Source organism: Photinus pyralis, unplaced genomic scaffold (assembly GCF_008802855.1).
Source record: "Photinus pyralis isolate 1611_PpyrPB1 unplaced genomic scaffold, Ppyr1.3 Ppyr1.4_LG5, whole genome shotgun sequence".
In the NCBI taxonomy this organism is placed as follows: domain Eukaryota; kingdom Metazoa; phylum Arthropoda; class Insecta; order Coleoptera; family Lampyridae; genus Photinus; species Photinus pyralis.
In genome coordinates this window covers 20,465,468-20,481,813 of record NW_022170596.1, presented here as the reverse complement: position 1 = coordinate 20,481,813, position 16,346 = coordinate 20,465,468, and the positions used below count along the sequence as shown (strand labels likewise).

The following is a 16,346-nucleotide window of genomic DNA, read 5'->3' as shown; positions in this document are numbered from 1 at the left end:
TTCTATTTCAGTACATTTCAGTAGGTAATGCAAGATGAATTCTCAACATTTTACAACACTAACCTTCATAATATTTGTAGTTTTAATAAAAACGTAAAAAAACATTAACAACCTAACATTTTTGTTAATCAAAATATAGATATAAAAACAATTCCAGTTTATAAGTATTAAAATATAACACAGTGCTTTGAGCAACACTATACAAGCTCAATTGAGCTTTTACATTTGCATCTACCTACCTTCAAATATAAAATTTTCAAGTAGATGATTTAATGTTAAATCTCACTTGCAATTTTAATAAATAAATAAATACTCTCTTTTTGTCACTAACATTCTAGATGCGACACATCTAAATCCTACTTAAATTCCATGTGACAATAAGACTCAATATGGAATATATTAAAGCTATTGCATTTAATGCCAACAAATTCTTAACAATCTATTTACCAAACTCTAATATAATTTATCTAGAAAATTTAAATACAAAATAATTGTTAAGAATCACGTGTGCATTTTGAATTTAATATTTGGTCAGTAACATTCATAATTACCTAACTATACAATAATACTTTGGTAATGGAATCTCATATTTTTTGGCAACAGTGACTACTCTCTAATGCTTAACCATTAGTTCCCTCACAAAAAACACGCTTTACCATCACATTTCAATAGAAATTCTTATGCAATCTAAGTGATTAAGTTATTATTAAAATACTGTATGTTATTAAATTCTGCCTTATTATGGTTAGTATAACCTACGGAGATCTTTTCGTGTCGATTGCGCTTTTGCTGTGTAAAGCGGTTCTTTTCAAGTAATACCCCGCCATGTCCGAATATAAAGTCTTCCTCTAGTCGTCCGCGGATGGGCCAGTATTACTAATGCAGATCGTTACCTTAATGTTTACCTATTCATTCTGTCAAACGTTCATAGCGTAAAATAAGGGTTTTGAATTTGTGGGTGGGGGATTTTGAGGCGACGTCGGCGAAGTCATGGCGCTGTTGCTTTGCGCGTTCGAGTCCTGCGGCGAGACGCTTGCCGCTCCCTCCGGCACTCCTCTCTCGATAAATCTCGGTTTAGTCGGCGAATTGGGCAGGGAATCTTTTTGGGCAGAGAAAGTGGTTTCGATTGACTGTCGATATCCGTTCGGTAGTGGGCTGCCGTATTGACTTTCGCTGTCTGTTAGGGAGATATTATCTGGTGCCGGATACCTTGGTACCGCCGCGGGAAAGCTGTGCCTGTTGATTTTAGTACCGTAGTCGCCATTCCACGGTATGGTTCCGTGCGCAATTACCGGGCCTACCATTGGCCTGTATCTTGGGGTGACGGTTTGGTAGTAATTGCAGGTGGCCATCGGCGGGGCGGCGGTTTGCGTCGATCGAGCTGTCGAAAATTGACCGGGAAGAGGGCTCTCACTCCTTGAGTTTACCAAATGGGGTTGGGGTTGTGAGTTTGGTAGAGGGTATGGTAGCCTCATGACTGGCTTAGGTATCTGTTTGACTAAGTTTACGTCTACAAGTGGAGCGTGGGCCATCCTAGGTTGATTATGATAAATGGGTTCTCCATAACGATTAATTTGGTTTTGATTTACAATTCTAGTATAGCACTTTTCATTTCCTACGTATTGCGGATTGGGCGACATACACGCCGGTTGATAACTCTCTATGTGATTATATGGGATATAAACCATTGTCTGATGTACATTTCTTGCGACATCAAAAGGCGGAGGTGACTCTGGTCGCCCGTTTCTACTTTTACTGGAGAGAGGAGGGTGGTACAGTTCACTACATCCACCGCCGATTCGCATGACGGGGGAATGTACAATATTAGCGTTGGTTTTGTAAGCGACATCTCGATTACATCGTTGATTTGTACAGTTCTGATAAACATTATCATCTACAAGTGACGTAGGCCTATAGTGCTGTATGTACATTTTCGTTTTCATCTCTTCGGTAACATATGTATATTGATATTGGGGCAAATTTTGATTAATATTTCGAGATTTATTGTTATCAAGTCCGCTTAAGCTCGCCTCTGAGTAATACGGCCAAGCTACGTGAGGGTTTACTTTATTGACAGTTTGAAGGGGTTGCATTTGATTTTGAATTTGTTGCAAGATTTCGGTGGTAGTACCAAATCTTGGCTTAATTCCTCGAACGCTCGGCCTCTTGTTAAAACCATAATCGTCATGCTCATCATCCTCACTATCCTGCTGATATCTGTAACAAAAGTTAAGAAGAACATGAGAAATTGGACTCCAGAACGAGTAGATATAATAAAATTTTTAATTTTGGAATTGGTAACCAATCACTAAAAATTAGGAACTTGCATACAGTAGAGTTGCGGTAATTCGAGACCCAGTAATTCGAGGTTCCGTGAAATTCGAGGTTCAAAAGAAATAAAACTCTGGAACTAGAACCCGTGACGGAATCAAAACTGGATTGCAGTTCGAAATTCCGAAATTAGAACTGGAAACTGGCAGATGCAAACCTGAGGTACGAGACCGAAAATTTGAAACTATCAAGCTTCATTTGTCTATTGTCCAGCCCATAATTTGGAATTTCCAGTCACGAATTATTCCTTTCTCAGTTTCTACCTTCAAGTTGATAGTCTCATATCTCGTATCTCCGGTTTGCATCTGCAAGTTTCCAGTTCGAATATCGAAATTTCGAAGTGAAAGTTTCCGGTTTTCAAGTACGGGTTGTAGTGCAATTTGCTCACGGACACATTCCAGCCCGGATAATTCGCTCCCGGACCACTCGCACCCGGACAATTCGCTCCCAGGACAATCCGCGCCCGGATATTTCTCTCCCGGACAATTCGCGCCCGGATAATTCGCTCGGATAATTCGCTCCCAGGACAATCCGCACCCGGATATTTCGCTCCCGGACAATTCGCGCCCGCATAATTCGCTCCAATAATTCACGGCCGAATAATTCGTTCCAAACTGGAAGTCGAAGACAAGTCATAGTAATGGGAAACGGAAAAACAGAAAATGGAACTGTGAACGAGAAACCGGAAATTGAGTTACAAACTGGACATTTAAAACGTTTCACTAAACATATCAAGTGAAAACTCGTCACTAAGGATCTGGAAAGTGATACTGGCAGTTGGAATTGGGTGAACTGGGACATGCAATCAGAAACTTAAAATTGTATCCCGAGAAAAGAAATTGAACCGTTGGGACCAAGAAACGGAAACGGAAAATCTGGCATTTAGGGATACAAAGATCAGAAATATGGAATTCAAAAACAAACGCGAGAGATTGGGAGATGGAAAACTGAACTGAATCTCACAGCTGAAAATTCTGGTAGAATTGAAATATGAAAACGGGAATTTACACACCGGAAGATGTTAGGATTGGCAACTTTGCACTGAACGGGGAATTGATAACCTGGATACAGGTATTCAACAAGAAAGGTGGAAGAAAATGGAAAAAACAAAACTAGAATAGGAGACTACTGAGCAAAGCGATACATACTTCTTCTTAATGCGCTCTATTCGACCTGCATCCTGTTGCACAAACATTGCTAGTTCATCTCCCGATTCCGACGCTGACGGTGTTCCGACCACAACATCGGGAGCATTCCGTTTGGTATCCTCATCTTCATTCTTCAACCCATCATCGATATCTTCCAGACTGTACTCCGTCCCTACGGAACTCGTTACCGAAGATCTGTCGCCGGTGTGATGTGAAATGTGATAGTAGTGATCGTCGACACCTAGACTGGTAACGCACGCTGTTAGTGGAGCCAAAGTCGACAGAAACTGTTTACGGGTGTCGGTCGTCGAGTTCGATTTGGTCACGGGACAGTGATGTATGATGTAGTCTTGCGGGTGCGAGCTAGTGTTGCCCAAATCGGGAGCTGGGCCGAGTTGGTTCAGCGTTTTCGTTTCGCTTTGTACATCGGGCAGTTTCTCGCGTTTACCGAACAGATCCGTAATTTTCTTGTACGTGGATGATACGGTGGAGGAGTTTGAGCTAGCGGTAGACGACGAGGAGGGTGAAAAACTTTTGTTTACGGAATTAACCTCTGGAGACTTTCTCGCTTCTTCGCCCGGGGGGCTGGCTCTTTGCTGGATGTCGTCCGATTCCGGAATGGCATCGTCCACATCGCAAGTGAGCTGTTTAATTCGCTCCACGAGTGAGTTGTCGGTTTTTTGTTCTTTTTTCTTAGGCCTAGGCTCGTATCGTATCAGAGACCGACGTAGCGTATTACGTTCGATAGCGCGTTTGATCGAGTCGTCGGTGTCTTCGTTCTGTAACACTTGCGGCAATTTCGATCGTTTCGCTTCCTCAAACGCGCGCAAGGATTCTGACGTTACTAAATACTGGTGAACGGAATCGTTTTCACCGGGCTTGTTACTCAGTGGCTTTGAACACGGGAACAGTTGCCTCACGGCGGAATTTGGTTTTAGGCTGTTATTGGAGATCAGGATGTGGTTGCCCAATTTAAATGTTAACGTCATCTCTGTTGATTCTGGAGATGAAGAGTTAGGCAACGCGTTATCCTTTTGCATGCCGCCATCTTCTTGTTTGACACTTTCCTCGTGCGGTTGATCGGCCGCTCCATCGCAGACATCGCGGTGATTTTCGCCTGACTCTGTAAATCGCACTGAACGTTTATTGCCATTATTCTCCTCGTCTGACGTTATGCCAGGGTCCAGCGGACGTTGCTGCTCAACGTTTCTTGCATTAATGATTTCTTGACTCTGCTGTTTCCATAACCGCCCTCCTTTCAGTATACCGCTTATTGGGGAACCGATTTGTGAAAGATTTGGACTGCCTGTCCGCTGCCTATCGTCTTCAATTTCGCGCGTTATTTGCCTTTCTGTTACCGTTGTCATTTCGACTGTTTCTATGTATTGTTGATTTGCGTTATCTGAAACGAAAGAAAAATCCCATTAGTAAATTACATTGCTAACACCGGCAAATGCATTCAACTGCTAGCGCTTATAAAGCTTCCGTAAATTTGCAATTTCTCTAATTCAATTTTAAGCTCCACTCGTTCCTAAAGCAAAGAGAAATGCAAAACTCTTATCTATGCTTCTGGATACCAAGTTCGTTGGAGAGATATATGCATATCCGCGTACAACAACAACGTGCAAAGTTTAATCGTGGAGTTAGTTATTAAGGGTTGCTTCTTTTACATAATTGGGTAGGTGTTATTTATGAGTTTCGGTTCGTAATTAAGATTCATGCTTCAAGCGGAAATGCTTCAATTCCTCATGCCTTTTTGGTACTTGACAGGGTTAATGAAATATGTTAAAATAAAACTTAAATCCATAAATGAATGGGACTACTCGATTATGGCTAAAATTCTTAATACGGTTTAATTGTGTTTTAGAGAGCATTTAAGAATCGCAAACATTACCCTACAGCTTGTAACGTTATTTTGTTGCCCATTGAGATTTCCGATTTACATTCCGCTTAAATAACTATTTGAGTTATGCTCTTCTTTATAATGCACCAGTTTTAGATGTAAGTTCCTGCAGTAAATTTGTTATTATCTTAGTAGACGTTTCTCTTACTTAGCTCTTTGTTTTGCCGTTGGAGGCTCTCCTAGTGTTAGAGGATTTTTTACTGAGTTCTTTTTCTTGTCGTTAGAGTTCACGCTTTGTACCTTTTGCATTACATTCTATTCCTTCTTCTTACATTTTATTTAGCCAAGTTTTTGCTTTCTCGTCGCCCACATGCAGTTTCTTTTTCTTTCTTTTGGTACCCAGACTACTTTATTGTCTTCATGGCTATCGTAAGAGATTATTTTTTTGGTTGGCCATATTATGTGGCTTCTCTTTCTTATTAAGGATTGGTTTTGGCGCTTTATGCACAGATGAGTTCCTACATTACCGGCACCCGCCATTTCAGTGAAACCAAACATGTGATTCTACCTGTAAGGAAGTTGTTTGTAGTTCGTAACTGCAAGTATAACGAAACTCCTTTGGAGATTATCCCTTATTACTATGCACTTTGTTTTTGTCGATACCGAAGATTTGATAGTACCGATATCTAGACCCGCTTTTATCTACGTTACTATCTGATTGCTACGAAGATTAATTTCTGTTTGTTTGATTACAGTGTATCGTTCAGATTAGCTGTATTATACCGATATCAGTACCGTTGCTTTGTGAATTAGTTTTGAAGTTACCGAAACTCTATCCGAAGCCGTTATCTGCAAGTCGAAGTATTGGCTCATATCTTGTTTATGTTCTGGATTGATTAACTGAATAGAAATTTAGTTATTTGTGCATTGTATAGTACTTTTTTTGAATTTAAGGTCACGTTTATGCATTTTTATCAAATTTTGCTTTTGCTAGTGTAAAGACTTTCGAATTTTTTATTCTGTTTGAGTATTAATTACAGTTTAATATAAGATTGCCTCCGTGTCAGACGTTAGCATTGCTTACCCAATAGTGTATGTATGTGTTTTGATTTGCTATAGATTTGCAGAACGCGCCCTTCTGAATTCAAACGGCCTCTACGACCAAAATTCAAAGATAATTTTTTATTTTACGTTGACTCCTTGATTAACGTTTGATTACATATTGGTTTTCGATACAATCGAATTGTAATTATGACCTTTGCTTGATATTCACTTAACGAGTATAGCTCCGTTGTTTACTGCGGAAGCCTGTTGTGATATTAATACTACGTTGTTGATCCCCCTTTTTACTAAAACTAAAAAGCAATTTAAATTCAATCATTGACAGAGCAGATCATATTACAGTGGTGATAAAAGAGGAAAGCTCCAGCTCCACTACAACATTACGAATGGTGTTTGGCGCCTCAGCCACTTCCAGTTGAGGAAAAAGCCAGAAGGAGATGACGTAAAATAGACCATTTTTTATTACATGTTTTTAAATACTTATACAGGGTGTAAGATGTCAGTATGCAACAAAAATTGAGTAGTAGATCAAAACATTATTATTACTTTAACATTTTTTACAACTTACACAAAGGCCCCAAAGCCTTTTGGAGTATTGATTAACTGTAAAAAGTGCTTCTTTTGGTTATATTTTCGCTTCTGGATTAAAGGTAGTCAATAATTGTTCTGTGTTTAGCACCAATAAGGTCGTTGATAAGTTCGTATGGTTTCATGTCAACTGTCAATAAATAATAATTCCGAAAATACGTGGGTTTTCAAAAAGTAAATTTAGTACAGAGACAAAGAATGGCAAATTATCAAAATTCAATTAAAAAAGAAATTTCTACCCTTCCAAATATATTGTCGCCCACCATTCTTTTACACAAAAGCATACTTTATTACATGATAATTTGATTAAGAGTCTCTTCATTAAAATGCGCCCTTTTAATTTATATTCATAGTCTCATAAATCAAAATTGCTTAAAATCCACCCTAAATCATTACTAAAACTGTGTAATAATTTTAAGGGTCTCTCCATACTATATTCATTTCGAGATTCATTTTAAAAAAACGTCGATTGTCATTTGTAACTTTGATAAAAAACAAAAATCGCAAAAATACACCCATTTAGAGGGGGTAGTTTAATAAAAGATTCACCTTGGTTTCATCATTGACTCCGCTTCCCAAAGCTACCTGGACCTTAAAATTAAAATCATAATATGCACACTCCATCGAGTGCCCATTTTAAGGGCCATACAATTATATTTATAGAAATACACACAAAAGGAAATGTGGATGATCTGGTGAACTAATTTTAAAAAATCAAGACCCATACCAAATAAATCAATTTTACACATTTCACGTTTTGACTGTATAAGCATTATTTTATTGTACCGAGTATTCCAGAGCGACATCGGGGCACCATCAGGTCGATAAAGGATTAGTCACCGGCGATAAGAATTTCAGGTGGATGTATTCTTTCAGGGAAATAACATGGGTTTATTCGAGAATGTTCTAGAAGTTTTTGTTTGCTATATAAGCAAATTGAATCTTGTTCCAACATCGATGCCGAAATGATATCTAGTTACATTCGCGCTTGTGTGTTATAAATTTGAGTACGAGTTGGTGATAAATAATAATTAACTGTTATAGGATAATTCATAATTGATTATACATAAATATAGATCACAAAATTACATTCGGTGGTTCGTGTAAAAACAATGTTTCTTAAAGCAAACAAATGTTTTAGGATGTCTAAGAAAGCCAAGATGCTATTTAATTTTTTGAATGTAAAAAAGTGATGCAGATAAAGGAAAGCGTTTCCTAGAAAATTCAAAATAAATGTTTTCTGATACGCTCGGCGAAACGAAATAATTCAAGTAAATGTGAATAGTATTGCTTCAGTTATACGTAGCTTATTGCACTTTGATGAATAGGAAATTGAATTTTAAACCAGTTACGTTATTTTCAATAACTTCTCGAACGAAATGCACTCCAAGAAAATAGCTTATGAATTATGTATTTCGCCTACCTTAAAATAAGACTTCGATAATAGCAATACAAAGTAGCTACATTTCACAGAGAGATAAAATTGCATTCGGATAAGTGCAAAAGATGTTGCACGTTTCCGTTTCGATGTAATTAGATTGCTCGGTTGTAGGAAAGTAATAAATGAGATTACGGACTGTTTGCAAATGCTTGGCCGGTAGTGTACCGAGATAATGAAGTTGGTGTAAGCTAAGCTAATCCAGCAATTTTTAAGCTGTGCCGCATCATATTGAAACTATATAAAATGCATTCTGGAAAACTTCGGCAGATACTAGCAAACGTCATTTTTACGACTCTTTAAGAAATAAAAGTTTGCTTTACGTTAGAATTATGCACAATGCGAGCCAGATCAAGTTTCTTGGAGAAGCTCTTGTTTTATACCCAAATGTGGTCACTTTTATATACGTGAACAATATACTTTCAGCATACGTCAATATAGATCAGGCTGTTTCTCATTGAGAGACTTTCTTATTTTAAATAGAACACTCTGTATTTTATCGCATTATCGAAATGACATGAAAATCTATGTTATTCAAGATTTTTCAAAATTTTTGACGTTTGAGCGCTTTGACTCCGTTAACTTGAATTTCAAAAAGTTTTCCAAAATCAGCAATACTGACTTGGGGAATTTTTTTAAACATTAAGCCTATTTTATTTGAAAAAATCAACTTTTTAAGATTTGAAATTGTTAAAATTAGCGGTTAGTCATAAAACACCTTGTAAAAGCGCGATCATAATTTAAACCATGCTCATGTAGCGCCAAGTTAGTTTGTGCAAATGAATTCAAATTTAAATGTGAACAAAAATCACAAAGCAATACACGAGATAAATACGCGGCTTGGCTTTAATAAACGAAATTGAAACGTTAACACAAGTTTAACGAGTAGTTCGTCGAAATGTGGAGATGAATAAATTGTGTAAATATTTACGTGCCAAACCCATTCTACGTTCAGAGCTTAAAAATTCGAATAGCGACCTATAAAGAATGAAAAGAATTTTCGTTGTTAAATTTCGAGGGAGTGAGAGGGTTTTCAATCTTTTATTGTAATAGGACGTTATCGATTTTGACGAATTGTTTGGGGAAAACTGTTTCTTTTGTGTGTGTGTGCGCGTTTACCACGTGAAAATGGGAAAATAAACCCGGAGTTAATGTTACCAACAAACAGTAGACACTCGTGGAGTTAAATCAATTTGGTCACCAATTTTATGGCATTTAAAAGGGTTAGATAAAATTGCTGTACCTCACAGAATAGTGACATTGAAATTATTCGATATCTTTTGTTGGTTAGCACAGAGTAATAAATCACCCCAGTACGCAGAGTATGATTATTAACGAGTTCCTAGCGAGTTCATAATTTTTGGCTGTCTGTCCATCTGTCCGTTAGCACGATATCTCGAAAACGAATCGACCGATTACGATTAAATTTTGCAGACGGATCCTTTATCAAATTTGTAGATCGGAGTTCGTGAATTGGCAATGTAGATAAAAAAATAAGAAAGACTCTTTTGACATCTCCGTTAATTATCAACCGAATTGCAGAAAATTCAAAATGAGCATACCTTTAGCCATATAATCCGTAGTGTCAAGCTATAGCCATATCCAGGAGCTCGTTTGCTATATTTGTTTAATTTACTTTTTATCCTATACGAGGAGAAACTTACATTTTCTCGCCTGTATGAGGACGGCATGAGGCGAGAAAATGTTCTTTTTCCAGGCTAGGCGAGAAAGAAACATAATAATCAAAGCAGTTTAACACTCATTTAATAATTCAATTTACCATTCATTTAATTTTACTACATGAAAGAAATCATTTCATTACGATACCTCATAGGCGACCAGTTTTGCAGTGGGCGGCAACCTGTCATGATTGACGTGACTGTTTTTATACTAGAAGATCAATAGTACGTAGGAGGTATAATTGAAATAATAACTAAACAGGAAATGAAGTAATTAACATTGAATTTGTAAATCTCATTAAACTGGTATTAGATTAAATCCCTTTAAATAGGCTTTTCTATTGATAATTACTTAACTGCTATCTTTTCGCTGAAAATTTATGCAATTTTTGCTTTTGTTTTGAGTTTACTTCCTACACTTTTAATAATAGGCATTTATTAGATATCGTACAAAAAAAACAATACATAATTCTAGTAATAGCATTAAACTAAATCCATCACGTATGTAGTGGAAAAACTACCGTGTTCTACCACTTAACCCTCAATTAGTTATTGTCATAAGTCAAATAATTGCAATCAATTCATTGAACGTGGAGAGAAATAAATACGAGAGAAAAAATTATAGTAATAATAAGATTAAAATTGAACATAGAAATGGTTGCTGCTCTAAAAGTATTAATTTGAGGTTTTCTCCGAGGCGTTTCTGGGAAAAGGAGTGCAAATATGGACTGAAGACAAATGCGATCATATTTGAATTTGAAGTCAATTTTGATTTATACTAGAATTTTTAAATGCTTAATTATGTTTAAACAACAAAATGATAAAGGAATTGGATCGAAAGGGAAAAGTTGTTAAATATGCGTAGCAGACGTTAAACGGGGATTTCTTGGTGGAAGACAGTCAGTCTTGGTGAAAAGTTCTTGTAGAAGAAAGTTCTAAGAAATTTTAATTCGTCGTAATAAAAGTGAATGTTCTAGTTCGAGTTAAGCTCAAGCGTTGTGTCACGTATACGGAGAAGTAGTTTGAGCGTTGTGTCTAGCGAGCAGTAATCGCATAAGCGAGGCCGTTGTTTACAGTGATGTTATCCATCACCAAAAAGCCACTTTCACATCTGAAATTGCAACAAAGTCAATTTGTTTATGACAAGAATCAAGTCAAAGTAAAGAAATGAAGATTCCGAAGCAACATTAGTTGGTGTCTATTCGAAAATCTTTTTAAAAATCACTTGCATTTCTATCATTTTGCTATCATTTTTTCGGTTGTAAACTTCTGATTTTTCGGCTCAGAGTCTTTATGGTTTCTATTATCATATCATTATCTCCTAGAAAATGAAAAATTTGTCCTATAAGTATTCTCGCACGATTAGGGCGTTGTGCGCGAGTGCACCATCCTGTTGAAGCCAACAGTTTCCCACTTTTATTTTTGTTGTGTGCCGTATTCGTAATAAAAACGCGTACTTTCTTACGGGCCCAAATAAAAAAATTCAGTTCATCATGCTTTTCCCGAAACAATCAGTTTTATTGAAAATCTTTCAACGGTGTCTTGTATAGCTCAAGAAGTGGCAATGAGAAAATGTTTTTTTTTTTTAATTTTTGAATCTGTTTAAATAACATCATAAAAAACAAAATCGGCAATTTTCCGGTTTTCTGACATATCTTCGGAAGTAATTGGAATTTTCTAGATTTCTTTAAAACATGATAATAACTCTTAAATTCAAGGTCAAGTTTGATGAATTCTTGGTCCTCGCTAGTTGTTGTTAGCCTTCTCATTAATGACATCTAATTTACTTTAATTGACTTCTTGAAATTAATGAACTTCGCTCAAGTCGCTTTCGGTGGTTTTTGTGGGACAGTCATGCAAAAAAGCCTCTACAAAGTGAGCCCTGATTTTACTTCCTCGAGTTTCTTTGATGTTGGAGAAAGTTTGTTGATAATTATTTTCAGCTCCACGAAATTAGAATCGTTTCCACCCCTGGAATTTGATATGTACCGTTCAAATTCGTTCTTTTCTGTGTAGAAACATGTAATAAAACAATGCAATTAAAACACCATCAAGAAATATAATAAGAGTTTGAGCGCACTTATCTCCCATCTCGTCGTCATTTTTAGCGCATTTTTTTTATTAGTTTCCGTAGATGTCAAAGTTGTGGAAAACGTCGTGAGCCGTCTTGATAAATTGTTTATAGCTAAATGAGGAGCCATTCCGGAATGGCCTCCTTGACGTATAAACCACTAGATAAGGTACTTACACCATCGATCACGCTTTCAGTTTCGGGGCCCATTTAATTTTGCACAAAGGGAGTGTTTGACAAATTTCTAAACCTTCAAGGCGTTTGTTCGCGGAACATGAATTACCTACTCGAAGCACGAAAACATTACGAGCAAATAAATTTGAGCTGGTTTAATCATCCGATGAACTAAATTGGAACGGGTAGAATAATGAATAAATAACGTTACCCGCGTAATTCCTGCTTGGCTTTTGGTATTATTACAATATTGGAAAAGAAATTGAAACCCACTTCGAGATTCAATGGAGACATAAAACGCTCAGAATGAAAAGAAAACTGCAAGTGCGAAATGTTGGAAGTTTACCGATTGACCCAAATATGTGAGGAACATTTGAATTTCCCGAATTCAACACGGTATTAATTTAATGAGGGCGATGTGTATTCTGCTGCTTGTGAAAGTCAAACAGGCATAGATATTTTGAATTACCATGCGAGTCGGGGTAGATAATTATTGGTTCCATTCTTCTCGCGTTCGATGCTGTTTTTTAACCTAAAAAAGCGCGCGTTTTTAGAAGTACCGCCATTAGGTATGGCGAGAGCTTTTGTTTATTTTATCGCGGGAGCTAATAAAGTTATCATTACTCATATAATTCACGTTTATGGGTTGGTGAAGCAGTTCTGGAGGCAGTTTCAGATAAATTCTGGCAGAAACTTGAAGTATGAATAATTGGGGTGGCCGAATTGCTTTGCTTTATGATAACAGACGTGACTCTTGACTTTTCGAGATATTTAATACCTCCAAAAGCAGATGTTACACGCATTATAGTGTACCGCTCTAATTTAAACTTAAAAACCGCGCTAACAATTTATTGTTCAACAGTATCCATCATTTCGCGTTGCAGCTTGTCGTGAATCCAGATGGGGCACTTCCTACGTTTACTAGTGTTACGTTTTATTTAAATTCGAAGTTAAATTTGATATTCTTACGCCATCTAGGTATTTCCTTTGTAATCCACCAGTTTAAAGATGTAAATTAGTTTTGTAGTAGAGCTCTGCCACCTTAGTTCTTTGTTTTGCCGTTAGAGGCCATCCAAGTGTTATAAATTTCTTACAGTTCTTTGTATTACCGCGCGAGGTCGTGCAGAGGTTTCTTTTTATTTTTTTTCGGCGCACGCACTTCTTTGTACAAACCGACATTCAACCACTACTTGTATAAAGACAGTACACGCCATATTGGTTACTCGACATTTTTGTATGGCTGTATAAGTTTGGTGCAATTTTTCTCTTGTTATTTTGCCTTGACACTTCGCTGTCGCTGTGTTTGCGGATATATTTTACCCGTTCTAAGGTATGCACTAAAAATTATGCATTACCCTTAGCTTTGACTAAACATTTTTTAGGCTTCTTACCTCTGGCTTACTCTGTTCTTCACTATTAGCTACCTGATTTTTGCTTCATCGATATTCCTGAGTGGAAACCGCAGAACTTTGGATTTTCTCATTATTGCGCAAGGAAAATTCATTGGGAAGTTCCACCGCTATCTTCACAATTCAAACACGCTATAGATGAGTTTCTACTCCAAGAGCTTACCGTTCAAATCACAGGGGTCGCATAATAATAATAAATAGCTAATTAGTTATTTCGTCATTCTTGAAATTTTAACACTGTGTTAGGAGTTACACCCCCCCCCCCACACACACACTTTTAACTGGGACGGAGGGTTAAATAACTCATACTTTAGGGGGGAGTGTGATAGTTACACAACTGTTTTTATTTTTATTTTTAAATCGATCGATTAGTTACCGAGAAATGGCGCTTTAAAGTTTAAAAATTTAAAAATTAATAACAGTTCAAAAAGGTTTAAACCAAGAATTTGCTCAAAATGACCTTCACTTACATCGCGATTGAAACTACTTCTACAAATTTTCGTTGAAGCTCCTTGTATTTCAGTTACGAGTAAAAAGAAATCACATGGGTGACAGTCTAGCTAACGAGACTCACAAAAAGTCGCGTCAGAAATATTCCGCCAGACGCAAAGATCTCACCTTTTTACTCTTAATAAAATCTTGAACTTGATTATACAAAGCAAAAAGTGAAAATCAATGCAAGTACGTAGCTAATTTCATCGTCAAATATCAAAGTAAAATTATTTCGAATCAATTCCTCTCCGTTCTGCAACGCAATAAAATTTTACAGCGAAACATATACTTAAAGTTGTAAAGTAAAAATGAATATAACTATAACATTTTTTAACCTTTCTACTGAAATACAAGAGCCTAGTAGTGTATAATTCTCAGCTTCCAGTTTATATAACTTTGATTTGTACAGTCCAGCTTTCGGGAACTGGAGCAGGTTCATTCGTGCACAAGATTTTCTTCAATAATGTTTGAAATTTCCTAGTAAATAAACATATTTGCTTAGTTTTCATTTTCGCCTATCCTGGTTTTAGATTTCATTTTTCAATTTCCTATTCAGTCCAGTTTTTCAAGCGTTCGGGTCCCGGTTTCTTGATTTTAATTTAGTTTCCATCCCCTAATTGCCCCTTTCTGATTTTCCGTTTCAAGTTTGCACATTTCAGTGTAAGGTGACTTTATACTAAACAGTGGCGACAATAGGAGCTAAAAGCTCCGCCCAGCCGCCATGTTGCATCAATAATCCAAATTAGAAGTAGACAACACGAGCTTATTTCTTCTTTGAACATTACTATACTACTACCTACATCGACATCCGTTTTGGAGTAAATCTATAATAATCTGAGAAAACTGCATATTCTTTTCCGATTTGATGTCCATTTTATGCGCGTTTGAAAAATATAGAATAATAAAATAAGAGAGTTCGAGGTTAATGCAGAAAATTAAAGCGAAAAGTTTGAAAAATGAATTAAGAAAGATCTTGACATTTGCTGCATGATTAATGGTGATAAAAAAACCAAACGCAGAATCGGAACCTGTAGCTTCAAAATTGCCGCATAAAGGTCTCTAATAATAGACATCCTTTTCATTAATTTGTGGTGCTAAATGAATTTGTTTAGATGGCCAAACAAAATGAACCTTAGTTTTCCCAATACACTTTCAAAATTTCATATCCGTGTTATTTCTAATCTAAACTTATTCATTACGACCAAATTGATAAATGCATTTCTAATTTTCAACACGAAGTTTCCAATATATTAAACTGATTGTTCAGAGCTGCAAAGGCAGATATTGTGTAAATAACTACTGTCTAACCAATTTGATTAAATCTAACACTCTCTGAGAAAGAGCATTATCCAATATCAGTGTATTATGTTAGCAAATGTGTACTAAATTCCAGATGAGCCTCGTATTATTCTTTAATTAATCCACACATAATCACGTTCCTTATACCCTCGAAATAATTACATTAGCAGTTACCCAAGCAAGACGACACTATTGCTTTCGGAAACGGCATAAATCGTTCTGCATCCCTTAATCATGACAAGGGTATATTAATGCTTGAACTGCGTTCAACTACAAATATCTCATAGCTACATTTAGAATTTAATTCTTCAGTTCTCAGTCCTCATTTGATCCAACGCATGCTCTATTTGTAAACAAACGGAGCACTTCAAATCATCTAACTTTGACAAATAAAATAATATCCCTAGGTGTAAGCTGCAAACCTATTTAAAAAAACTCTTAAAATGGCCCAATGTATGAAAAATACGAGGAAAAATATGAAAAGCTAGAAATTATGTGGGCATTTGAGCGGTGTAAACAAATCATTAAAAAGAGGGAGTATTAAAACCTGAACAATCGGAGACGCGTAGGCTGAACACTGATTAAGAATTGGAAGCTGAAAGGCAGAACTTACAAAAAGGCAAATGGATCTCTAGACTAGGAATACGAATTTGAAAAATGAAAAACGGCAACTGAGCAAAATTAGTAGGTAAAACATAGGAATTGAATACTGAGGACAACACGGACACAGAAATAACAACAGGAGATTAAAGGAGCGAGAAATGGGAGGCTTTAACGGCAGTTTAAAAAATGTAATTCGAACTTCTAAACTT

At 36.6% G+C, this 16,346-nt stretch overlaps 1 protein-coding gene across 2 annotated transcripts in view; it reads right to left on the bottom strand.

Moving 5' to 3' along the window:
• Window positions 1–745: 745 nt before the first annotated feature.
• LOC116170350 overlaps window positions 746–16,346 on the bottom strand; it is a 326,971-nt gene continuing 311,370 nt past the window's right edge. For both annotated transcript variants that reach the window (XM_031486677.1, XM_031486678.1), the window contains 2 exons: window positions 3,480–4,881; window positions 746–2,217 (listed from right to left, as the gene is read on the bottom strand). In XM_031486677.1, the coding sequence (XP_031342537.1) occupies window positions 918–2,217; window positions 3,480–4,881 (2,702 nt within the window). In that variant the 3' untranslated portion in view covers window positions 746–917. The remainder of the gene's footprint in view (window positions 2,218–3,479; window positions 4,882–16,346) is intronic.